Below are 24,627 nucleotides of genomic sequence, written 5' to 3' on the forward strand. Positions count from 1 at the left end.
GTGGCCATAGGAACAACCAAACCCCGCACAGCCGGGCCGCGGCCTCGGGGCGGGGGCAGCCCGCCGGGCGCTCCGGCCCCACAGAGGCGCAGGGCGGACGCCGGCGGGGAAGCCAGCGGCGGCCCCCCAGGGCGAGGGACGGGGACGCCCAGCCGGAGAGAGGCGACCACGGCGGCGGGAGGGACGCGGGCCTCCCGGGCCGCTCGCAGGCCAGGGCCTCGGCGCTCCGCGGGCCAGGCCGCAGCTCGCCCAGCGGCGGGGCCCGGCCCCCCGCCCGGCAGTTACCTGCGCCGCGGGCGGGTGCTGTCCTCGTTCGGGCGCCCGAGGTCCAGCGGCGGCGGCGGCGGCGGTGGCTCCCGGTTCCGGCGCTGGCTGCGCTGACGGTGGGGGATGGGCCCGAGGGCTCAGGAGCCCTCTCCAGGCGTCTAAACCTCAGATGGACGGCGCCGCTCGGCCAGCCCCAGGGCGGCAGGCGGCGAGGGGCAGCGCGACCGTGGCGGGCGGTCCCCGGACCCGGGCTGGGCCCCGGCTCTGGCACCGGCGGCTGCTCCCCGAAATGGCGCCCGCCGCGTCTCGCTGCTCGCAGGCTCCGCGCACGGCACGGGGGCGCCCAGCGCCCGGCGCAGGGGCTCTCGCGAGACGCAGGGCCAGACAAGGCCCCGCGCGCCCGCGCCCGCCGCCTCTCGCGAGACACCGCGCCCGGAAGCGGCGCCTCAAACGCTCGCGAGACTTGGGCAGACGGGCGGGGCCGTCACGCGCCTCCGCGCTCTCGCGAGAGCGCCCCCGCCCGCCTGGGGCGCGGCGGGAAGGTCAAAGGTGACCCGCGGGGGCTAACCCCCGCCACCCCCCTCCCCCGCCACCGCGGAGGGCAGAGCCGCCCCCGGGTCTGGGCCGGGACCCTTGCGCCGCCCCCGGGCCTGCGAGCCCCTTCCCTGGCAGCGCTGGGGTGCTGCGGCCTTCACCCAGCCCGGGCCCGGCTCCCCCGGGCGCCTCCGCGGAGCTGTGCGGGGCCCCGGGCGCCGTCCCGCAGCCAGAGTGGGGCAGCGGGTGCGTCTTGTGTCCGAGAGCCCATCGCGGTCCTGCGTGGGTGCTCGGCAGCGTGCCTGCGGGCTCGGAGCCTCCGTTCCTTTTTTGGCTCGGGAGCAGCCATGTCCTGGATCCTTCAGGGCGTTCCTCCAGCCCCAGCACCGAGCCCCGCGTGAGGGGAGCCCTGTCATGGTCTCTTGCCTTCCAGCAAACTTGTTGCAACTCCTCCTCTCCCCAAGTTTGATTCTGCCGTGTGCCCCAGCCTCTCTCCTGGCTGTACGCAAGTGTCTTGTCCAGGTTAGGTGTATTTGCTATGGAAAGAGTTATTTTTTTCCCCATCTTGAGCACCATGTTGCCCTAAGTGGTTTTACAGTCTCTTAGCCCCGAAAGCTGTGTTAGCTCTTTAAATGCTTATTGCGCTATACAGTTACTGGAATAACAAGAGTGTATCCTGTGTAGACAGGCCATTTAACATGTATCCATGTTCTACCCACATCTGTTACATCAAATAACTGCACTTGCTGTAAAAGAAAACAAACACCTTTTTTGAGATCCCAGTTGACCCTTACGCTAACATTTCCAGTGTAAGCATGACATCTTGGGTGGCAGTGCCAAGTGAGAATCGTGTTGGGGATCTCATGCCAGAGGAGGAAAGCCTGTTGCCTTTTTGACAGGTGAAAAAAACTGAACTGTTGTGACAAGCACACAGCGTATGTAAGTCATGTCCGGGTCAGGAAGTCCCTGAGCTGCTGATGCTGGAGCCTGAGAGCACAGGAGGAAGCATCGTATGTGCTTACCTTGTTGAAATACTTTTATCTTGTCTTGGGCCAAATGGATGATGGACTGGGGCAGCATTAAAGATTTGCTGTTTCAAGCTTGTTATTTATTGTAGGAGAGAGGGATAGAGCAGATTAGGTCATAGATTGGGCAGAGGGGTGAAACTGTGTGTGTTCCTCCACCATTGGTTCCTCTGACATGACGATTTAACAGCACCTGTGGTCTGACCTCCCTCCGTTTGGCTGAGGGCTTGACAGGATTCATTAAGAATAACAGCATCTGAAGGTGTTACGGCTGTACCTTTCTGCCAGAAACTACACCCCCCTTAATGGGCCACCACTGTCTGACAACTTTTTAGCTACTATAGTCCCAAGTATAACTTAATATGTCAGTGACCTGGTGTTCTGGTGTGGCTTTTGGCCCAAGCCACTGCAGACTGCTGGAGCCTTGAAGCTGAATGGTTTAACTCAGAAGGTAAGTAGCGTTTCGTGAAACAAAACCCGCTTGTCTCATTAACAGTGCTTTGCTTCCCCAGGAGCCCACAAAATGGCTCATTTGTATTTAATAATACACAGTAAGTTGTGGCCAATTGTTCAACGTAATGCAGATAACATTGAGTGGGTTTCCTGCTGAAGTCAGCACAAGATAAGCAATAATGGCTGGGGGTTTAGGTTATTTCTTTTTTGTCCTACGAATCTGAAACAATGTAAAGAGAAGTTCTAAACAAACTTTGCCTCCTGAAATGATAATTTTACTATTGCATATAGAAATACTTAAACCAATTAAGGTATGAGAACTCAGGCCCATAGATTTCCAAATGAAAACCTGTTTTCGCAAAACTCCCAGGCTACTGTGTCATTTAATGTCATTTCTAACAAAGTTCTCGAAATGTTAATAGCCTACAAAGATCCTGAAGCTCTCGCACAGAGTTTCCAAGTCTTTCTAAGCTGAACTGGTCAACTTAATTGAGTTGGGACATTTAGGAAAAATGAGCTGTTTAAAAATAAAAAAAGCATGGCTATAATAGGTCTATTCCAACCTAATCATTTTTGTACAGGTTGGTTGTAAACAAAATTAGTAATTTTCTCACAGACAAAATGAGGTTTATTGTGGTTGTTCCCCTAGCACGGCACAGGCTGCGTGTCCCTCACCTCGCTGCCGTGCTGCTCGTTAGCGCTGCTCCCACTCAGCCACCCGAAGGTCAGGTCTAACCAGCTCCGTGTTCCTCGTTCCCTCATCATATGATTGCGACTTAAGTATGTGCTTAGGCTCATCTTGGTGGATTTCCCTAAAAGTTCTCTCTCCCATTGTTTGCCTATGGAGCCAGGCTCTGGAAGGAGGCCACGGATGTGTCTTTTTTTCTCTACGCCACTAACACCCGCCTCGCCTTTGGCTGATGCCCGGGCGGTGTGGGAGGAAGGATGAACCCAACACACGTAGGGCTGGGTACTTACAGACTGGGTGGGGGTGGCTAATGAGGGACCTCGACTGGCAAGCAGCTGCACAAGCTCCATGTCTAGCCCCGGCGCCTGGGGCCGTGTGCCCTGGCCGATGGGCTGCGGACGCTCAGCTCTGCGGGGCTGTCGGCGTGGTCGCTATGCGCTTGGCTGGATTCACCTCTGGAGCTGATGGGAAGGTGTCCTGGTTTCAGCTAGGACAGAGTTAATTTTCTTCCTAGTAGCTGGTACAGTGCTCTGTTTTGGATTTAGTAGGAAAATAATGTTGATAACACACTGATGTTTTCAGTTGTCGCTAAGTAGTGTTTATACTAAGTCAAGGATTTTTCAGCTTGCCATGCCCAGCCAGCAAGAAGGCTGGAGGGGCACAAGAAGCTGGGAGGGGACACAGCCAGGACAGCTGACCCAAACTGGCCAAAGAGCTATTCCATACCATATGACGTCATGCCCAGTATATAAACTGGGGGAGTTGGCTGGGAGGGGCGGATCGCTGCTTGGGAACTAACTGGGCATCGGTCAGTGAGTGGTGAGCAATTGCATTGTGCACCACTTGCTTTGTAGAGTTTAATTCTTTTAGTAGTATTATTGTCATATTATTATTATCATCATTATCATTGTTTTTCATTCCTTTCTGTCCTATGAAACTGTCTTTATCTCAACTGACAAGGGTTTTTTTCCTGATTCTCTCCCCCATCCCAGGGGTGGGGGGGGAGTAAGTGAGCGGCTGCGTGGTGCTTAGTTGCCGGCTGGGGTTAAACCACGACAGAAGGCCAGGGGGAAGCTCTCAGTAACACATATCCTAACAAAAGTTTTCCCAGTTGCGGGATGACTTGATCCGTAGGAGAGACTGGCTCTCGCTGCGGTGCTGTGCAGGGAATGCCAGCCACCGCTGGTGTTTCTTCATTGTCCCTCTGCTACGAGCACCAGGGTGTTCACTTAACGGACGTCCCTGGGGAGATGCAGAGGGTCTGGGGTCGGGGTGGGAGTCGTTCGTGTTACCCCGCGCTGCGGATGGTGGAAGGGATCTCGCAGAATTAACAAATAAGAAGGGGGGGGGGGGGAATAAAAAAAAGGTGGAAAGCAAAAAGGTTGGTGCTTTCCCACACCGGGAGTCGAACCCGGGCCGCCTGGGTGAAAACCAGGAATCCTAACCGCTAGACCATGTGGGACCGCATGCTTACTGTCCTTGCCTGCGCCACCCGCTGCCTGCGCCGCCTGCCTGCGCCGCCTGCCTGCGCCACCCGCTGCCTGCGCCGCCTGCCTGCGCCCGCGCACCCCCGCTGCCTGCGCCGGCCGGGGAGCCGAGGGGTGCGGGAAGGGGGCGTGCGCGGGGGGCGCCCGCTCGGCCTCGCCCGCTCCCCTCCGCACAGGCGCCGGGCAGCCGCGCCGGGCAGCCGCGCCGAGAAGCCGCGCCCGGGGGCTGCGCTGGGGGCGCTTGGACGCGTTTCCCCGTGCAGACGTGCCCGACTGAAGTAATGAACCCTCGGGATCGGGGGTTGCCGGGAGGGTCTCTCCGGCAAGAGCTCAGGCAGGTGGCCAGGAGCGGGTCGTGGGAGTACGGCCACGGGCTGCAAGCGAAGGAGTCGGGCTGCCGACGCTTCATCAAGTTGCAGGGGAGTTTTCGCACTAAGCGAAGAAGGCTGATGTGCGAAACCCCACAAAATTTAGGGTCATCCTTCCCTAAGTCATTAAAATTCTCTTAGTCAAAAGATGGGGACGGAGGTTGACAAAACTGAAGAAGAAGGAAATGACAAATGGGAGGATGAACAAATTAGGCCAGCCTAAAAAGGTGCAGAAACTGGGTAACAGGCACAAACGTGCTTCTGTACAAATTCTAGCAATCAAAAAATAAGGTGGAACAACTGGACTACGCAGTTTTGACCAAGAACAATCTTATCAGAAATTGGTGCAAGGCAGATAATCAGTGGGACACTGCAATAGCAGGCTACAGATTATACAGGAAGAACCGGCTAAACTGTGCTTGTGGAGGAGCGATGCTGGATGCCAAAGAAACCTTGGAGTCAATGTGCCTAAACGATTTTAATCTTCCAACATGTAACACTGAACCCATATAGTTAGAAAATTCAAACATAAATAGGCAAAGGGGAGCGTTAGGACTACTGTAGTGAACAGTCTTCAAAACCAGTGGTGGTGACGGTGATATATTTAGGAGATCAGAGAGGCTGCCGAGGCAGAAAACATCATCATAATGAAGAGTCTCCAATTACCCCCACATTGAGTGAGTAAATGTCACATCAGCATACGATGTAGTTGGTACATTTTAGATGCCACAAAGGCTTGATTTTTGGAGCAGCTGGTTAGGGAATATAAAAGAAGCAACTGGGTTTAGTGCTGAGATGGGTGAGGGGCTTCATTCAGAACCATGCTATTAAAAAAGCTATGCATAAGAGTGAGTATAATGTATTCAATCTGGTATCATTAGAAGAACAACGGCAACAAAGAAATTCCTCCCAAAAGAGCTTATTAAAAAATGAATAAGCCAAAAGGATAACATGCTTGTAAGAAACATGGAGATTGCTAAAATGGCTCAGAACAGTTTATATCACCAGGAAGAAAAAGACTAAAAATAGGCTGGTATGGCTACAAAGCACAGTAAAGAAAGCTATTGAAATATTAAATTAAAAATAAAATACCTTCAAAATGTGAAGCTGGTGCAGACCATATCCGTATGTCAGCAGAGAAGATCCTGAATAGGTTCCAAGGTGTCAAATGGATCTGATGGTAACTGCATCAGGTAGATCTGAGCAGATCCTGTTTCCTCACGTGGATCCCAGCTGCAGCCACTGGCCTGCGTGAAGTTGCTGTGGTCTGTGCTAAGGATGTGGGGAGGGACTGGCTGCAGTCAGAAGTCCCTGCTTTTTTGGCAGGAGATGATTGTAGTCCGTCTCCGTGAGATGAGGGTCAATTTGCTCCCCAAGGACTCAGCACCACTGGTGGTGAGATTTGAGCTTCTCCCATACATCAACCTGCCTGCCCTCAGCTGCTTTTCTGGTCTCGGTGCTGGACAATGCTGCTTCTTCTTCCAGAAGCTCTGGGGAGGTGTCAATAGAAAGAGCAGTAGTGCCAGCACCTACACCCCTCCACCTCTGCTTGCCCAGGAATTGTGTATGAGGGAAGGGGGAAGGTCTCCCTTTATTGACCAGTCCTGGAGATCAGGACACTGGGGGAGGCAGACCTTTGGCTTCATTTACACTGACCATGCTCATGCTGTTATCGTACCTGCCCATGAAGCTGTTCTCAGGGCCCCAAGGGTGCTAGCAAGCCCTTGTAGCTCTGACCAGCCTCACCTGGGCCTTGCACCCCTGCCCTGCCCAGGAGCCCCAATTCAGATCAGCTCTGGGCCCTCAGTCCCCATCTGAGCTGTGTTGGAGGTGTGCTTGTCTCCAGTGCTCTCACCAATGTGCCAGTGCCCATGGCCGTGCCCAGCCCTGGGTCTCTCTGACCCTGACCTGCAGGCTGACTGCCTGGCTGGCCTCAGCTCTGCCTTGTCACTGCAGACCTGCACGGCTGTCACTGTGCTGTGTCTGACCCCGGTCACCATCACTGGCCTGATCCTGACCCCGACCTGCAGACTGACTTCCTAGTTTAACCTCAGACCTGCCTCATCCCCACGAGCTGCCCGACAGCCTGGGCTCCGGGCTGCCCCACGGGACCGCTCCGGCACGGTGGGGCTGACCGTGGCCTCCTACAGATGTGCTGTCAGGGGAGATTAGCCAGGGTCTGCATCGGGTGCTCCCCTGAGACACTGCTCAGGCGTAAGCCCAAGCATTTTCTCTCTCCTCTAACAACAGCTGTTCACAAAGGGCGGCCACGGAGGTACCTGGACAGAGATGCACGCGTTCAGGTTGTCAGCACCCAGCCCGTGTGCATAGCACTCAAAACACAGGAACCTGTTCGTTGAGTTGGTCTGCTTAGTAGATATCCAAGATGTTTAAAAAACTAGCAAAGAACAGCTTTCAAAGTGGTTTGCCTAAAGCTGAATACCTGGATGCTGAGAGGAACCGAGCTTGCCTGACAAAGTCAGTGCAGCAAATGCAAACAGGGGTTTGGCATTTTGGCATTGCAACGCTGGCAACCACAGGTTCAGAAACTTAACTTCTCCCTGCGGTTACATGGTAGAGCAAAGAACTTGCTGCCGTTCCCACTGACTTCAGCAGGAACATGGCTGGTCCTCAAACCCTTGACTGTATGAGAAAGGATAAAAGATAAAGAGTAATAAACCACTTCTTGCGCTCATTATAGGACTTTTTGTTATCAGTATGTATTAGTAAGCAGGCAGTGTGCAGGCAGAACTCAAGACACTATCTGAGGGCAAAATGGATTAAGTTTAAGTTTTAAAAAATCAAGTCTATTATTTCACTGACAGGATACAGTGAGAAATAACAACCTGCAGATATTTCAGTTGGGGACATCTATAAACAACAAAATGGAACAGATTTTTTGATGATAGTTAAGAAGAACAGGAATAATGGGATGAAGCTGAGAAAACTTAGGCAGATTATAAAGCAAAATACCCTGACAAGATCTCAGATAGATGTCTGAATGATTGCCTCAGGAGACAAAAAGGCCAGCAAGAAATACCCCCAGAAGAGGCTCTGCACTGGTGAGAAATGGGGTAGGTGACCTCGCAAATCCCCGTCTTTCTTTAACTCTGGAGTCCTGACCGTGGGACTTTCCTTCCAGGTTTCTCACAGAAATGGGGATTCAATTCATTTGTCAAGGCTTGTAAGAAAAAAACATCAGAGTGCAGGATTAGCTTGAGGAATTACAGGTTCTGTCTGTGGCTAAAAAATAAACTCAGTTCTTGGCAAGTACCTACAACAATATTACATTGTCTGGCACAAACATCAGCCACAGCAAAGCCAGATGGGTCAGGCAGCTCGTGCAGCCCGGTGGGAGAGGGAGCAGGGAGATACAGTGAGATGGGACAGCTGTGTCACCACCGCTCACGTTGCTGTTTGGGTGCACGTGGCGGTGCCAGCTCAGTCTCGTGTCATCGGCCTTGGCCACCCGCCTCTCAGCATGTGTGCTCTGCTCTGGGCAGCTGTCCCCCACCTCAAGGCAGCTGATGGCGGGACTCGTGTAGCTGACCCACGCAGTTTCATGTTTTCCAGTGTATAATGTCTCCTGCAGGGGAGAGAGCACCATTGCCCAGCTCGTGCATTTGGAGCGACTGGTAAATCGTTAGAGGACATAGATTGAAAGCAGCAGAGCTCTTACCAGACACAAAGAGGTGTGAGAGGCTGTGACGGAGTACAAGTCCCTTGGGAACCTGTAACTGATGTGGTGGCAGGGACATATGCACCTTATTTTCGGGAGTTTTCGTCCCACAGGCATTTTGAAGCAAGACAGGCAAAGCTCTGCTGTGGACATTTTCCTGACCTTCATTGCCAGCAGCCCCAGAGTTCGGCTCATAGAAAGTGACCTGGGAGCATGGACTTCCCTCCCCGTATCTGCCTAGCTTTGGGACAAGGACTACCCAGGACAGCAGAGTCGATCTCCTGGTTCACAAGGGACATTCCCACCTCCACCTTCCTCCCCCGTTCTTCTCTGTTCCGGCCCGTTCTGGTGTGTGGCTCTGCTCCTCATCCTCATCTCAGTGCTTGCCTGATCATCCATCAGGCCAGTTCAGGTTACCAGCCTGGCAAAACACCACTCACTTCTGGTTTGTGCAGTTTAATGAGCTGATGTGGTTCACCCAGGCTCAGATGAACGCCAGAACCAAGACTCAGAGCAGCAGGAGGAGCAGGACTTGATGTATGGGGAGCCCTCAGCTCAGTTCAGCCATCTCACCCACTGCACCCTTCTTTCCCCTCCAAGGGCCTGTAGTCGTCGTATCTGATGCCCTTCCCCTCTTTGCAGCTCCCCTCTAAAAAGGCAGAGCTCTCCTTTGCTGGGGGGGGAGCAGTAATCCCACTAGAGCTCATCCCGTAGCTTTGTCAGCAGCCAGGGAGCCACGGTAGCAGGGAAGATGGCAGAAACCTCTCCTGTATGTTTTTAGTCACAATCTGTTTTAGAAAGCAGGAGAGGAAACAAAGAGCATTTGCTGCTCCATCTGTTTCCGCGTCCCATGCTGCTAAGGTTGGGTTACAGCCAGCTGCTGCCATTGCCAATTGGTAATGCGATAGCATGACTGCTTACTTTGCAAGGGAGCTAAAGACAGTAAGATGGAAAAAATTGGGACAGGATGATTTTTAAAAAGCCCCATTGCAGAACATCTGGCTTGTTATATAAATTTACATCATGCCCACTATAAAAAAACCTGCTGATTGCTGCTTAAAAACACATATTTTTACAAATGGCCAAATATCTCCAACTAGCTCTTTCCAAAGGACAGTCCTGGGCTATTCGATATCTTCAGTCAGCTTCAAAACACAGACAGGGTTAATTAAGAACAGGGATGTTTTTTCTTTGCCTCATACGTGCTAAGACCATTTGTTGACTCTCACAGTGCACAATCCAGCGAACCTCAGCCAGCACCTCCTGCATCCAGGTCAGCCTGGTCCCGTTCACTAAGGTATTTGAGACATTTGATACAAGATGTCTGTGCTCTGAAATAATGGAGAATTCACCACATCTGCCTGCCCAGCTCAAACCTCAAGCCCCTTGACATAGAATTAGAGATGTGCTGATCAGAAGGGACCTTTGGAGGGCGTTAGCCCAAGCTCTTGCTTGAAGTGAGACCATCACCAACACTAGATCAGGTCAACCATGGCTTTGCATAGCCAAACCTTGCAAATCTCCAAGGACGGAGATCCCATCACCCGTATGTGTGAACTGTACCCCCAGGTCAACCTAGCAGTTTTATCTTGTTTCCTGTTGCAACAAAGAGCTGCCCATGGTGAGAAATCTTGCCCATGTGTAGGCACTCACAGTAGTAGCTTGGTAGTAGTTTGACCTGTTTAACATATGGCTTTCACAGTACAGAACGTTTTCTGGTGTTATTGGCTCCTTCGGTACAAGAGCGCACAGAGCTGCTCCTGCTCCTGCTCCCCCTCCCAGCCACGCAGGCTCGTGGTGCTGGCAGCAGGAGGTGATGGGCAAGCTGGAGATGAGGTGACAGCGCGGCAGTGCCATACCCGCCATGCAAGAGGAGCAGAGGAGGTTCGGTGATGGTAACCAGGGTCAGCCATGGTCGAGTGACTGCTGACCCAGCTGGTGGGTTGGGGTCAGCAAGGTGCCAGGCCTGGCACAAGCTTCACTCGAACGTAGCTCAGGCCGGGCCGAGGGTGAGGACCTGAGCTTAAATGCAGCTCCCGAGCGGAGCAGGGAGCTGCTGATGAAGCATCTCCCAGCTCATCCTCCCATGATCGCTGGTGCCCCGGAAGGCTGATCCAAGGTTGCAGCGGCACTGGGTCAGTGCTGGCTGTAAGCCCAGACACCCAAACCTTGCCAAGCATTTTAGGCATCTACTCCCAGTGTCACCAGTCTCTCCCCAACACAGGGTTTGTTCACACCTGACTGGAGCTGTTACTCCCCCCTTGCTGTATATGGAGACACTTACTGTGGAGCTGGTACTGGGCTGCGCTGGCTCCAGGCTGCGCAGTCCAGTTTGTTAACAGAGGCAGAGCAAGGGCCGTGCCCGCTGGCCCAAACCTCTGGGGCAACGTGCTGGCTGCGCTCACAGCTGGAGCACATCTGCCTGGGCACTGCCCCATCTCCGCAGCCCAGTACATGCGGGCAGGGCAGCAGCAGTGCAATACCGAGCTTTCCTTACCTTTAGCATCATCAGTTCTTCCACACCCACAGATGAGGAAGACCCCTCATGCAAGGTCCTCCACCTGCCATTTCCTGATGTGGAGTGTGTACACCAGTACGAACGTCCACCAGCTGAGCAGCTTCATGAAAGGGGGGTGGGTGTACGACTCCGGATACAGTTTCTTCCACCTGGGAACAGCATCTGAAGAAATGATTCGAGCATGATCTCAGGGAGCTGGCTCCTTTTGCAGTTCTTCAGTGACAGTTGTAGGAAACATCCCTCAGCCAAGAACAGGCAGCAAGGGGATACTTTGGCCTGGAAACATTGATCATACATCTCTTAATTCATCTTACAGTGATCTAGTGCTCACAGCCTCACAATTCATGAAGGCTGTTTCTTCTTGTAGGCAGTGTGGTTTTGTTATTAGCAAAAGAGCCGGGGTTATAACCCTCTGTTCTCAGAGACACTGTGATGTCTTTGCCATACTCTCAGAGACTGTTCAGACACTTCATATTCACCTCCTGCTGCCATCTTTGGTGTATTGATGGCAGGCATCATGACTGGTGGGCTTGATCTCCCATGTATGTGTCACAGAGTAACACACCTGTATCTCTGGAGGAGGACCTCCTTGTGTTATTGTACCAGGTACCACTAGTAGAAATTTTCCTCAGCCCATGACTGCCTGAGCTGTGAAAGCCTCTGAGAAAGTCACTGCATAGGTCCCACAAAAGAAGCTTTTCCCTTAGCTGCTTAATTTTTCCCCTCTGGGATTTCTCTCCCCCTCCCTGAGTCGCTGGTGTCAACACAGCTCATGTCCACCAGCGCTCCCTGGCTCTCCCGAAGAGGTGGACCCTGGTCTGGCAGCTTTGCACCTGTGTGCCAGTCACAGCCTCACAACCGTCTATCGTGCCTGGTCATTGAACCCCGTTTCACCCAGCTTTCCTCTTCCAGCAGTGGGGATCTCTGCTCCCAAGAGTGTCTTTGGTGCCAGCGGGTATGAGACCATCCTCTGGTGGGGAGGTTCTGCCTTCACGGTGGTTTCCTTGCTCTTCATTTTGATGCCCTCCTGCTGCATGACTTTGTGCAAGACAGCACAGGGCTGCTGTGGTAGGGGCTGATCAGTAGGACTGATCTGAGATGTCATCTCAGTGCGTCCTCTGCGTCCTTGAGTGCCTCCAGCTCGCCCACTTTGGCCTCAAGAGAGAGGGGATCTCTTATCGCGCTATGTGCAGAATCACGTCCCGAGAGTTTTAGCCGCAGCAGCTAAACAATGAAGTTACAGGTTCTCCAGCAAGCCTGCCAGAGCTGTAGGTTGAAAACAGCCTACACATTATCATCAAACCCTGAAATATGCAAAATAAAATGAGAACATCGCAGAAAAAATGAATGCTTGTCTGGTCCCTCCTGCAGCCAACTTCCCGTGTACCGCGTCGGGTCACGCATTTTGGGGGGCCCCTGAAGCTGGGGCTCTTGCAACCTCCCATCTCCCCAGCTTCTATTTTCAGCCTGTCCAAAGGCTCTTGCTAGCACAGCAATGTCATGCAGGCTGTTGAAGTTTTTATACACCAAGTCTGTATCTACAAGAGCCCTTGAACAGAGACTGTCAGGCTGCTATAAGCATTTTCCCAGTATCGCTGTTTCCCTCAGAGGACAGGTATAGCCTTTATTGGCAAAGGCAAGTAGTATCTGCATCTCCACAAGGAAAGCCGCCAATTTAACCACGTTAGAACTACACCAGCAAACTTTTGTTTCCAACACAGACCTGGTTTAACTCTTCCTTTCCTTCCCTGCTAGCCTATGCCTCAGTCCTCGAGCTTTGCAGCCCCGCGAAACTCAGCCTTCCCTGCCCGCTCTCCCGCCGCGCCACGGGCATCTCCAGCAGCTTCGCAGCCCCCGCGGGGCCCGGCTCTCCGCTGGCCCCCGCAGCACAGACCCCCCTGGTAAGCACAATGCAGCTGCGCGTCCAGCCAGCAAGCGGAGCGGCCATGATCTCACTGTCTCTCTATTTGTTATTTAAAAGTGCAGTGGGACTTTCACGTGAATGTCTTCAGATTAAGTTACTCTCAAGTTCTTCGGTAGTGCCAAAACGCCGTCTGCAAGAGAGCACCGCGAGTGCCGTATCGCTCTGTGCAGGGACCCCGTCCGCTGGCTCGCACGAGGTGATTAATAAGCTGAACAGACTCATTTCTGACTGTAACAGAAATCTGCTGCATGGTGTGACACGGGCCAAAAATCACTCTGTTAGTGGCAAAATCCACCGAGTATCTGCCAAATCTGGCACCCCCAGTTAGAGGGGTCTGAGGCATCCAGGCAACTCAGCCCCCAGGATTTGCCTCCACATGGGGTTGTTCCTATTCTGGAATAACAGGACCCTGTATGAAATTCGTTGGGAGCAGTGCCACATTGCAGCAGTCACTGAGATAACAGGGGCTCTGCCATGCCACCGTGCCAAGTGACATACTCCAAAGTGGTGGCTGACAGAAGCTGATCTAGCGGGGCTGACCTTTAGTGCACGGCTTGCTTATTCAGACTACTCATGCTGGTCGAGGAGCAGGGCTCTACCTTTTCCAGAGGTCTCTGAATTGCTGTTCGTATGCCGAGGGTTGATCTGTGCATGCGCGGGGGACACACCTGGTCTTCCTGCACAGCCTTGACCAGACTACTATGTGCTCAGGACACAGATGAACACAGAAAGTCCCCAAAATCTGCCCAGACAAAATTGCCGGGGCAAAAAAGAGGGCACGTCTGGGCAAACCCAGATGCGTGGCAGCCTTACACCATGGGCTGACCCAAGGCTGGGTTGGCATGGGATGACAAATCCCACCGTGTGACCTCGCGGGGACAGCCCGGCATCCAGCGCAGACATTTTCCCCTCTCGATGCTGCACGCTGGTTCAAGTCCACTTGCCTAAGTCCCGATTTCCATCCCTGCTCTTGGAGGATGTCAGGAATAACAGAGGGCAGAGCAGAGCCGTTGAAGTACCGTGTGCCGCGGGGGGCAGCTGCCTATTCGGACCCCCCCTGCCAGCTCCGGGCGCAGCGGGAGGCAGTGTCGGGGACACCCATCACGAGGACAAACGATTTACCGGGGCAGCTGTGATCCAGGAGCAAGCAGAGGCTCCATCTGGGACCTGCACCAACCACAGTCTCCGGGTGGTCTTGTGCCCCTAAAGCAGGGGGGCAGGTCTGTGACCCGCCTGCGCTCCCGAGAGCCCCACACCACCCGCGACCGACGGTACGGCTCCTGCCTCTAACCACGATTTTCCTCGCAAACCTGGTCACGACAGCTGACCGTCGCCATTGACCTGTAGCTCAAATAACGCTTCAGCTTCTGCAAAACTGAGGTCCCGGCTCCGCTTCTGCCGTCTTCGTTCCCACTGCTTGGGCAGGGCCGGGCAGCGGCAGGGGCCGGGCCGGGGCCGGGGCCGGAGCCGGGGCTCCGCGGCGCCAGGGGCTCGGCGGGCTCGGGAAGGCCCCGGAGCGGCCGCAGCCGCCGCCAGGGGCTGCCCTCGGCCCGCGGGCTCCGCCGCTGCCCGCCCCGCCCCGCCCCTCCCGGCCCGGCCCGGCGCGGCGCGGCGCGGCGCGGCGGCCCCCAGCAGAGGGACCCGGGGAGCGGCCGGGGGTCCCGGCGGCCGGGCCGGGCCGGGCCGGGCCGCGCCGCCCCCCGGGCGGGGCCGGGATCGGGTTTCACATCCTGCCCCGCTCGCGGGCAGAGCGGGCGGCGCGGCCGAGCGGGCCATGGCGGAGAGGTGAGTGTGGTCGCCGCGCACCTGTTGAGGCGGGCGGGAGGCGCCGCCGCCGTCCCCTCGGGGCCTGCCGGGCCGGCGCGGGGAGCGGGCCGGGGCCGGGAGGCACCTCCGGCCCGGGGTGGGCGAGCGGGCGGGCGCGGGGCCGGGCGAGCCGCGGGCCCCGGCGGGCAGGTGAGGGGCGGCTGGCGCGGGGCCGGGCCCTGTGGCGGCGGCAGGGCCAGGCCGAGCCGGGCGGGCAGCTTGCGCGAGGAGCTGCTCTCCCGCAGCCGCTCCCCGGGCCGCCTCCCGCCGCCCTCCCGCCTGTGCTGGCCTGTCTGCGGGGGGAAACTCCCGCACCCTCCCGACTCCACCAGATCGCCTCCCCGCGAGGCCCGGCTCCCGCTGGGGCACGCCGGCCGTTGCCAGGACCGGGCTGTTCGCAGCCTCCGAGCGAGACGGGTGGCCGCGAGTTTCGCTGAGCTGAGCTGGCCCGACCCTGACCCAGAGCTCCCCGTCCTGCCCTGGCCTTGGGGGCCCGGCAGAGCGGCAACTGGCAGCATCGCCCTCCCCGGAGACTGCGGCCGGGCTCTCCCGGGTGCCCTTGCACCTCTGAAGACGAGTGGTTAATCAAAAGCACGCTGTGATTTTGTACCCGGCTTGCATGCTCCGGGGAGGGTGGCGCACACAGGTTGCTCTCTGTTGCTTGAAAAACCAAACACAATTACAAAATGACAATGTTTTCCTGGTCGAGCACAGGAATGGCTGTTGCACTTGGTTTGCTGGAAAGGGGTGACCAGGAGAGGGTTTGCTCCTCACCTGGAAGCGAGTGGGGAGCCAGGATCACCTGTTGGCAGTGAAAACAGAGGGCCAGGTAGCCAGGCCAGTTTCCCAGGCTGCATCCTGCTTCCAGCTAATGCAGACAGATTTTATGGCTCCTCTGAATAACCCCATTCAGGGAGAATTCCTCCTGGTTGATCTGCACCTCAGCTTGTTGGCCAGAAGTGGTTGAATTAAGTTTGGATCTGTTGGGAGGAAGGTACAGAGCCTGGCAGAAGCACTGTCCTCCCCGCGGCTGATGCCAGTTGCTGTTGTGCTGATTTGCCAGCGTTTTTTTTCATCCTAGATGAAAAGCTCAGAACGCTGTAACATTCTTGTGAGCGCAGCTCTCCCTAGGGGCACCAGATTTCAGCTGGCTTCTCACATTCTCTTTGTCTGGGGCAGAGGAGGGAGGGCTGTGCTGGCGTTTTGCCCAGTACCTCGGTGACGGTGCAAGGTGTTTGGAATAATTTTTTATTGCTCTTGTGTTTGAAGTTGTTTTTTTCTTTTTCTTCTGTCTCTTCTGCATCTTCTCCAGCAGAACGTAGTTTGAGTTAGTCCGTAAGAAGGAGCGTCTTGGAAAGGGATAGCAAATCCCCTTGAGAGTGGATGTAGAATACCAGAATTCATCCAGAGCAAAATGATTAGCACAGCAGCATGCTCTCACTCTGCCAGCAGCAGCAACTCATAGCGGCTGCTTCTGCCTCCCTGCTCGTGACAGCCAAGGGCACTCGGCGCTCAGGGATCGAGGTTGCAGGTTGCTCGTTTCAGGGGATAAACTAGAAAACCTGACAAAGCCACGTAGATTTGAGGCTATCGTTCCACTAGCCAGTGCAGAGGAGTACAGGGCTTCTTGCACTGGATTTCAGCATAATTTTTCCAGCGTATCCCCACTGACTACCTCTTTGGTGCTTTTCGAGTTCGGTGTTTGCCGGGTTGATGAGACAGCTCTTTGCTATCAGTTGGATGGAGGCTATTTGGAGTGGTGCTGAGATCACAGCGGATTATAGGAATGCAGATTTTGAAGCCAGGTTTTTGGTTGGATAGTTCACGTGCCTTCTGTATTCACAACAGGTTTGCTTAGCTGAAACAGATGTCTTGGCCTTAGCTGGGAGCACATAAGCTACAGGGAGATCTAAATATACTGGCCTGGTGCATTTTGTAACCAAGAGAATTTTATGGTCGTCCTTGTGATGCAAAAGGCTGCTTTCAGCCTGACTGTTACTGGATCTGCAGCTGGAAACCTCGTGAGAGACTTGCACGTTTAATGTGCCAACGAGACATGCAGAATCTGATTCACTGAACGCTGCTCTGCTTTAGGTGCACAAAAGGCAAATGCTTCCCATTCAACTGATGTACGCAATCTCTAGAAAAATGTAATGTGCTGTGGTGCAAAGATGAAAGGAGGAGAGCCTGAGACTCCTGTAGTGAACTGCCTAATGGGTAAGAAAATCTTGCAGATATCAGTGTATTTGTGTCTGAGCTTTGAGGCATTTTTTTAATCAGTCCTGCTGTTCTTTTGGGGTTGGCTTCGTAGGATTGGGGCAACTGCCTGCTGACAACCAGGTGAAGTTTTGTGAACCAGGGAACAGGTTTTTTTCCCATAGACCATGGAGAAAGAACTATTAGCATCGTTGAGGGACTGTGGGAAGGACTGTAAGATCCGAATCAGCTTTAATGGAATCGCTTCTGTAATTACAAGATAATGAAGCATAAACTGCTGTAGGATTCTGGCTTTTTGGCCCATGAGGGTGTTTGGTTTTTTTTTTCTTTCCCCTGGCAGTGCAGTTTAATAAATATTCATATTCATGAACCCTTTCTTTGAAGTCACAAAAAGGATGTGTCATATCTATATTTCTTGATAGGTAAATGCATTAGTAAGAATACTACTTGGTTGCCATTTTACCTATGGAGAAGAAAGCTTTTCAGTTTGGACTTGCCGTTTTAGCAGCGTGTTTTTGGCTGTTTGAATTAAACAGCCTCGGGATGTGAGCAGAGGGAGACCTTCCAGCCTGTGCCAGAAGTACTGGGGATTGCTGAAGTCCTGTTAGCTGGGTGGCTGGAAGGACTGGGGATGGTACTGAGTGCTCTTGTTCAGTAGGAAACCTGCTGGTCTGGCTGGCTGTTTTAATTTGATTAATACAAAATATAAAGGATTCACATGCTTTGTGTTCTGATTATGATGAAGGCTCTTAATTTTGTTATTGAATCTCAGTATCTCGAGTAGGATTTTGTTGCATATAGTTAATTCAGACTAATTCAGGCTTTAATTTGCCTGAATGCTAGTTTCTGTGGTTTTTTCAGAAGCTTTAATTTAGGAACAAGTGAAAACTTCCACATTTCATCAGCCTGCCCTGGAGCCGCTGACGGACTCCTTGTGTCTGAACTCAGCTGTGGCTTTGCAGCAAAGGGGTCTTTAGTTTTGGCAGGGCATCTGAACCTCCTGCTGTTATTCAGCGCAGAGCCCCCCTACATCCTCTGAACTGGGTCCATGTGCCCTGTTCTGGTTTACCCTCTTCTTAAGTGGCTTAGGTAAGGCCATGAATAAACGTCTTCTCTGTAGCTAGTGTGACTGCAGGACAAGCTTCTGCTCCCAGCAGGTTGTCCCACTCTTGTCTGCTGGATGAGCATGTGGTAACTCACTTCACAGTAAATGAGCTGGGGTAGTGAAGGTCTGTTTGCTCTCTGACATCAGTGGAGATAACCTCTCCCACCTGCGCTTATCGGCAGCCCCACCTCTGCCACGCACTCCTGGTGTCATCCCTGCTCCTCTGAACGTGCTGCTGGAGCTACGGTGAGCTTGCCAGGGCAGTTTCCTTGGGATGAAATGGTTTAAGGGTGAAAGACTGACTGGTTTTAAGTGAAATGAGGAGGGCGTTTTTGCTGCAGTAGCTCTGCTGGCAGAAGCAGAAGAGGGGTGATAAGCTGTGGAGGACAAGGTCGTCATCTTGTCCACCATCGCTGCCATATAAGGATAAGCTGCTCCCATCAGCAGGTCCAGCATGGCCTGGAGCTAGCTCCTGAGGTGGAGTCGTGCCTTCAGTTACAGTCTTCGACTCTATGCAGATAAAGCCTGGTCCTTGGGAAACACCTTCAGACACATCAGAGTCTTCTGATGGAAACTAATCAGAAGTTCAAAGGAAAGAAGCAGCATTTCCTCCTTCCCTGTGGCCTCCTTTCTCAGTGTTTCCCTTCCTGTCGTACTACCCAAATGGCTTTCTCAGTGGATGATGCAATTAGGAGGAAATGCTTGCAAGCTTTCAGCAAATAAATACGTCAGAATTTGAAGTGCTCCATTTAGGCTCCATCAATTCTTCCCAGGTGGAGTGCAATTTTTTGTGCCTTGTTGTGACATGTATACGCTCGGGTTTCTTTAAAAAGCCCTCCGGGCAGATTGGAATAGTTAGTGAAGTGCCTCTTATTTGTAATAAAAATAAATTCCAGAGCAGACACTGGGATTTGGTTTTAGCTGGATTCATAGAGGGTTTCTGAGCTCTGCTGTCATTACTGACACATTTGATGTTAATTCCTGCCTTTGTCAAGGTGTGCAGAAAGGCAGTTCCCTCGTAGGAAAGACGACGTCAATGATCAAGTTATTTCTTGTGCTTTTTAGTAGCTCAGTCATGAGTGTCCACTGAAGCAAACTGCCTGTCTGATTGGTTTTATACTTTTCATGGGGAAGAGTAGTCTTCTGCTTTGGGCAGTTTCTTAAAGCAGTCAGTTTTTGGAGTGACAGGAAAGTATTAACTAAAGCGGCAGACATGAGGTCCATCTGGCTCGTACATCTGGAACGAGACACTGTAGGTCAAGAGAAAATTTTTTTGCACTTGGTCTTTGTCTTGTGGGAGAATGGAAAAAATACCATTATTTGGGATATATTCTCTCATCCTGACTACTGTTCCAAGTGTTTGAGGTTACTCATGTAAGGAATAAGTGTTTTATATTTCCAGTTGAATATTGACCAGCGAATTCCAGTGTAGCTGGTGTCAAGCATCCTCCAGCTACTCTCCCAAACTTTTTTCTTTGTGTGTTGTCAGCTGCCATTTTTTGGTTATGCAATGCACAGAGCCAAAAGAGGTTTGGGAAGCTTATAATGAGGATGCTGAAGATCCAGATTGCTTGTTTGCAATGAAGCATGGGAGATGGGAAGGACTCCATGATCCCCAGGGGGAGCGTTGGTACGGCTTGTGTAGCAGCTTGAGGAGTCACGGCGTGTCTGGCCTCATGCAGTTAAGTGCTTCAGGCGAAAAGAAGGGACTTGGGTTGGACAATATCAACTTTAGAAAATTCCCCCTGGAAAAAAACAAGCTGAGAGACCAAAGCACTGGAGATGCTGAGATTATTTTTTTCAGGCTCTTCTGTCTTTTTGGACTTAAGGTTTTGTATGAAATTCCACTGAGGGCTGCAGAGCGCTGGGGAAGAACTTCTGAAATAGAGAGCTCTGAATAAAATTATTCATTGGCATCTTCATCAGCCACCAGAGGCAAATAGAAGGCTGGTTCTACATAGAGGATGTATTTTCTTAGCCCTCTCATATTCTGCTTGTGCCCAGCTCCACGAGCCAAGCTCTCGCCGCACTTTGCCTTCCTCGATGGAAACTTCTCTGAGGTGGGATGAAACGAAGATGACTGCAAGTGCCCTGTGCTCCCTGGACTTGCTGCGCGTTTGTTCCTGTTTCAGCCTCGAGCAGAGCAGTCCTGGGCCCCTCTAAACCAACCTTTTTCTTAGCCACAGGGTTTATGATCTACCAAAAACAAACAAGCCAAGCGGGATGGGGGGAAAAAAAAACCCAAACCTGTGCTGGGCTCATTTGTGTGTGTAACTTGGCAGATGTGGGACACTGCCATAAGGCACTTTGCTTTGGCAGATGGGGCTGTTTCCTACCAGGGCAAACAAGGTTGCTGCTTTCTGGCTGGAAACCTGTTACAGAGGCAGAAAAGACTCAGTGTAGTGGGATTTTGTGTCATCTTGGACATCATGAACCGGTGGCCGAGGGCCAGGTGCACTGTAGCAGGGATAACTTCTTTGTTCTGTAGATCTGGTTTTTCTGTTTGGTTTTGCTTGTGTTTATTTTTTTTCCCAGAAGAACGACAAAGAGGCTTACTGTCTCCATCACCAGTGATACCAAGAAAAGCCCTGCACAATGCTGCCCGACGAGTTGAGACCGAGCTCAGCAAATCCCCTTTAAACCACATGGAGTTCAGCTGTCTTGGGTTTTTTGACTCTGAGGCAGTGCAATGTCTTGTGTGTGGGTTTTCATGTGTAGCAGCAGCCAGGGCTCGGTTTAGAAGGATGAATTGGCGTAAAATATTTTCAGTAACAAAGTGAAGTCAGAGAAGAAGTTATCATAGGAGACTTTATAGCTGAATAATTAAATACAGACCCAGGGGATGCAGTGGGTGAGCAGTGCTGTGTAGTGTTGCCTGGAAAGATGCCCCTCCAGAGGCTGTGGCCAGACCAGGTGGTGGATGTTGGCTGCAGTTTTTGGTGCCTCTGCAGTGGCTGCTGGCCCCTCGGGGTGGCTGGCTTGGTTTTATTGTTGGGACCCCAACCTGTTCCAGCCAACTGGTCCTGGCCACCCCAGCTGCTCCGGTGCCTGGTCCTCACCCCCCTGCTAATCTGCTTGCACAGTCGTGCTCCCTCACGCAGCCTTATCTACTCTGGGCTTGTCCCCCAAGTGCTTTTGGTGCTGTGTGGGAAATACAAAGTGCAGGGTTGTTTCCAGACATGGGGTAAGCTGCGTGTGGTCGCGCACTGTAATCCAGGCTCTAAGTCTCCCTTATACGCGTTTAAACAGTAACTCAAGGTCCAGCTGTTAGTTTCAACAGGTTCAGTTTGTCGTAAAACTGCAAATGCTTTATTTGGTCCTCTTCTGATCCAGCGACTGTTTGCTCCTCATGTATGTTGTAGTTCTTTGCTTTGATAGCTACAGATTTCCACCTGTGTATCAGCCACACTGTCGAGCTCTTCTTTGCTCCCTAGCTACAGTAATTAGGTTTGGGATTTTTTTATTAGGCCTTCCAAGCATTGCTCTAAGCTATGGCGAGAGGAGAAGCTCCAAGTGTTTTACAAATTCTTGGTGATGATTCAACATCAAGTGAAGCAAAGAGAGATGGTGAAAGGCTGTGAGCTGAGGTGCAGAGCCTGGAGTGCGGCCAGCATGAGAAGTGCTTAATGTATGCCTAAGGACAAATGCTAAACACGTTGTAATATGGAGGTACATTTTCTTAGCAATTTATACCATCGTAATACAATGGATGGTCTGGCTGGGATATGGCTGAGTTGCATTTAGTCGGTACAGTAAAATGGGTGTGAAGCAAGTAGCGTTGGGGCTTGGAGGGCAGCTTTGTGCTTGGGTTGGTGCTGCCCTTGGGCTCTTGCCTGCAGTCCTGCATTAGAGCACAAATGGCAGAAGAGTTGCAGTTTTGGCTTGGAAACTCCTTAGAAAGCTTGCCTCTGAAATAAGGTACTTCAGTTTTCATGGAATTAGTTTCAAAATCACTGAAAATGAGGGTGAAAAGCAAGTGCTGTGGTCCTTCCTGTACTGCGGGTTTAGAAGCTGCTGAGGAAATGCCTGGTGAGTAGGTGGCGGTCTGACAACTCAGCCTAAATTCACTAAAGCTGTAATTTGAAATTAGGCTAAAACATGGGTTTGAGGTTCTGGAGGCTGAAGGCTTTTCCAAAGCAAAAATCTGTTTTGGGGTGGCAATAAGCATAGAAGATAAGAAAGACAGTGATGGGCTTCTGGGGGTGAAGCTGTGCACTGCCACCCTCGTTTCTTCTGGCCCTGGGTCCTGTCACCAGAATGGTTGAGTTCACTAAAGCAAGAGAAAACTGGCTGCTTTTTAGTTAGCAAGCTGAATTAGCTCCGTGCAGGATTTGAGGTGTTCCAGTGTCCTTGTGTGATGAGTGCTGGGGATGCACCATGGGCAAAGAGCAGGGCGGGGGGACGCAGGGGGGAAGCCCTCCTTCCAGGAGCAGCAAGTCATTGGATCCGCTCTGCTTTCAGTGTACCATGATGTTACCGTGCAGTTCCCTCTCCCATGGTCCGTGGGGCCAGCTTTGGACGCCATGCTGGAGGGGTGACTTTGGGTACATTGTTGAGACTTTGGCCTTGAATGCCAAAACCCCGCTGCGAGAGGGGGAGGCTGGCAGAGAGCCACTGCGGGGCAGAGCTCCCTTTGGTGGGGGACACTTGTTCGGGTTGCTCTTGTTGTTGAAACAAGGAGGGCTAGATGAGTCTGGCAGAGGGGGAGATGTCAGTGATTTCAGCCTCTCTGGCTCCCCATAACTCTTCCCCGGCAAGGCGGCCTCTCGAGGTGCCATGGCAGAGTCCCCCATCGGCCACCCAGTGCTGCCTCTAATGGCTGAGCACTTGTGTGCTTAAACTTTATTTGGTCTTGGAGGGATGAAATCACTCGCTTTTGTCTCCGTTTGGATAAGGAAAGCTTCTGCTGTGCTGCGAGAGCTGTCTGTGCATGGGGGAGGAGAAGTTTTTCAGTAACCCAGTGTGTTCGGTGCAAGGCATGCTTGCTGCAGGGCTAGAGGGAAACTTCATCTTGGGCTACTTTCTCTGTCCGCCCCGCTGTCTCTGGAGCATGAAGCAAAGACTGCAGGTGGAAGAGGGTGGATGGCGTGGTGATCACCAAATAGCTCAGTGAAACAGCCCAGAGTTCAGCTCAAAATGTAAAAATGGGCGACTTCCAGTGGTGGTTGTGCTCGTTCCTGACTGGCCTAGATGGCTCGGGCGGTGAACTGTGCTCGGGGTGTGCTGATTTTGGGCTGCATCCTGCACCGGAGGCTCTTTGGGGAAGAGCACAGTTTCCTATTTGAGAGTGTCTCTTGATGCCATGAACATCTTGTACTCTGGGTGCTGAAATAAAATAGCCCCTGCAGCTGGCCGCGGCAGCTCCCTTGCCATGGTCCTGGCAGCGTGTGCGGCGCCTGCCCAAAGCGGAGTTCGGCCCCCAGGAGCGGCACGCTGCGGGCCCTTGGCGCGGGCAGGGGAGGGCACGCGTTTAATTCCTGTTACCTTGCTCAAACCTCTACTATTTGCAGCCGTAACCATTTCTTCAAGTGAATGTGTGGGGATCATCAGAGAACAGACAGATTTCTTGTGGGGCTGCCTGCAGTGCTACTTTCTTGCCCTCCGCGTCCCAGCTGGACCTGGGTTAAACCTGGAGTTTCTGTGGACTGCAGAGAGGATTTGAGGGGCTTTACATGAATTAACAGTATTCCCCTGAAATTACCATTTTGGGGCTGTTACCTGTGGTAGGAGCTTGTGCTGCTTTGCCTATAGGGATATAGCTGTAAACCGTCCTAATGGTGTGGCTGTTTCCCCTGGGAAAGGCAAATGACATCTGTGAGCATAAACAGCTTTAATGGTGAGATGTGTCTGTACTAGAGCTTGGACTGCTCTGTTGGTCCTCGTGGAAGGGCAGCCTTTCATTAGGACAGGCAGTATGTGGGCCCGCAGACAAAGAGCAATGTCAGTGCAGCTGGCTGTGAAAATTGGGTGCTGCTGGGGGGACTTTCAGCCAGCCCCTTTCCAAGGTGCAGCCCTGTCGTAGCAGGGCTTTCCATGCTGCTCAAGATGCAGAAGAGTATCAGGCTTCATCTCTTTCAACTTCACACCTGCTAAGCTGTGACAGAAGATGTCAAGAAGAGTAATGGACAGCTGGGAGATGCAAACCCTCATTTTTCTTGTGCTTCAGGCAAAAATTGGTGAATTTTTAAATTTTTTTTTAATTAAAACCTGTTGCTGACTAAACTTGTTTTGCAGTTTGTTAGCAATTGGGCCCTGCCTTTTGTCTCTGGCAGGACCTTGGCAGGAGCTGTGTGGGCCTTGACCATGACTGCAGCTCTGTGTGCTCAGCAGTGCCGAAAACAAGGGAGAAGGTCCAGGCTGTGGCCCTCCCTGGAAGGGAGACGCTGCTGCAGGGCGCTGCTCTCCTGGGATCTTGGCTGCCCTTTGATGTGGTCCTGTATTCCCCTAGGAAGGAGGAGCCTTGACCCCTCTGCCTCTCATCTGGTGGGTGCCTCAGGAGGTGCTTTGGTCACGTAACGTGTTTCCAGCTGGAAACACATCTCAGTTTGGGCATCTG

The 24,627-nt window shown here is 52.8% G+C and overlaps 2 protein-coding genes and 1 non-coding gene across 4 annotated transcripts in view; 1 reads left to right on the plus strand and 2 right to left on the minus strand.

Annotated features, from left to right (window-relative positions):
• Nucleotides 1–570, minus strand: part of RBM39 (RNA binding motif protein 39) — a 32,313-nt gene extending 31,743 nt beyond the window's left edge. The window contains exon 1 of one of the 2 annotated variants that reach the window (XM_050907529.1): nucleotides 286–564. The gene's annotated coding sequence lies outside the window, so the exon portion shown is untranslated. Of the gene's footprint in view, nucleotides 1–285 lie in introns of both variants that reach the window. The other variant, XM_050907531.1, reaches the window with a different exon arrangement.
• Nucleotides 571–4,357: 3,787 nt separating this feature from the next.
• On the minus strand, nucleotides 4,358–4,429 carry TRNAE-UUC (transfer RNA glutamic acid (anticodon UUC)). Its single transcript has one exon. It is a non-coding gene; the product is annotated as a tRNA-Glu (tRNA).
• A 10,246-nt stretch (nucleotides 4,430–14,675) lies between these two features.
• The window catches only part of LOC127023326 (rho GTPase-activating protein 39-like), a 57,541-nt gene continuing 47,589 nt past the window's right edge, over nucleotides 14,676–24,627 (plus strand). Inside the window, exon 1 of the mRNA XM_050907399.1 lies at nucleotides 14,676–14,728. Within this exon, the coding sequence (XP_050763356.1) occupies nucleotides 14,718–14,728 (11 nt within the window). The 5' untranslated portion in view covers nucleotides 14,676–14,717. The remainder of the gene's footprint in view (nucleotides 14,729–24,627) is intronic.

The sequence above is a fragment of the Gymnogyps californianus genome, chromosome 17 (genome assembly GCF_018139145.2).
Source record: "Gymnogyps californianus isolate 813 chromosome 17, ASM1813914v2, whole genome shotgun sequence".
NCBI lineage: Eukaryota > Metazoa > Chordata > Aves > Accipitriformes > Cathartidae > Gymnogyps > Gymnogyps californianus.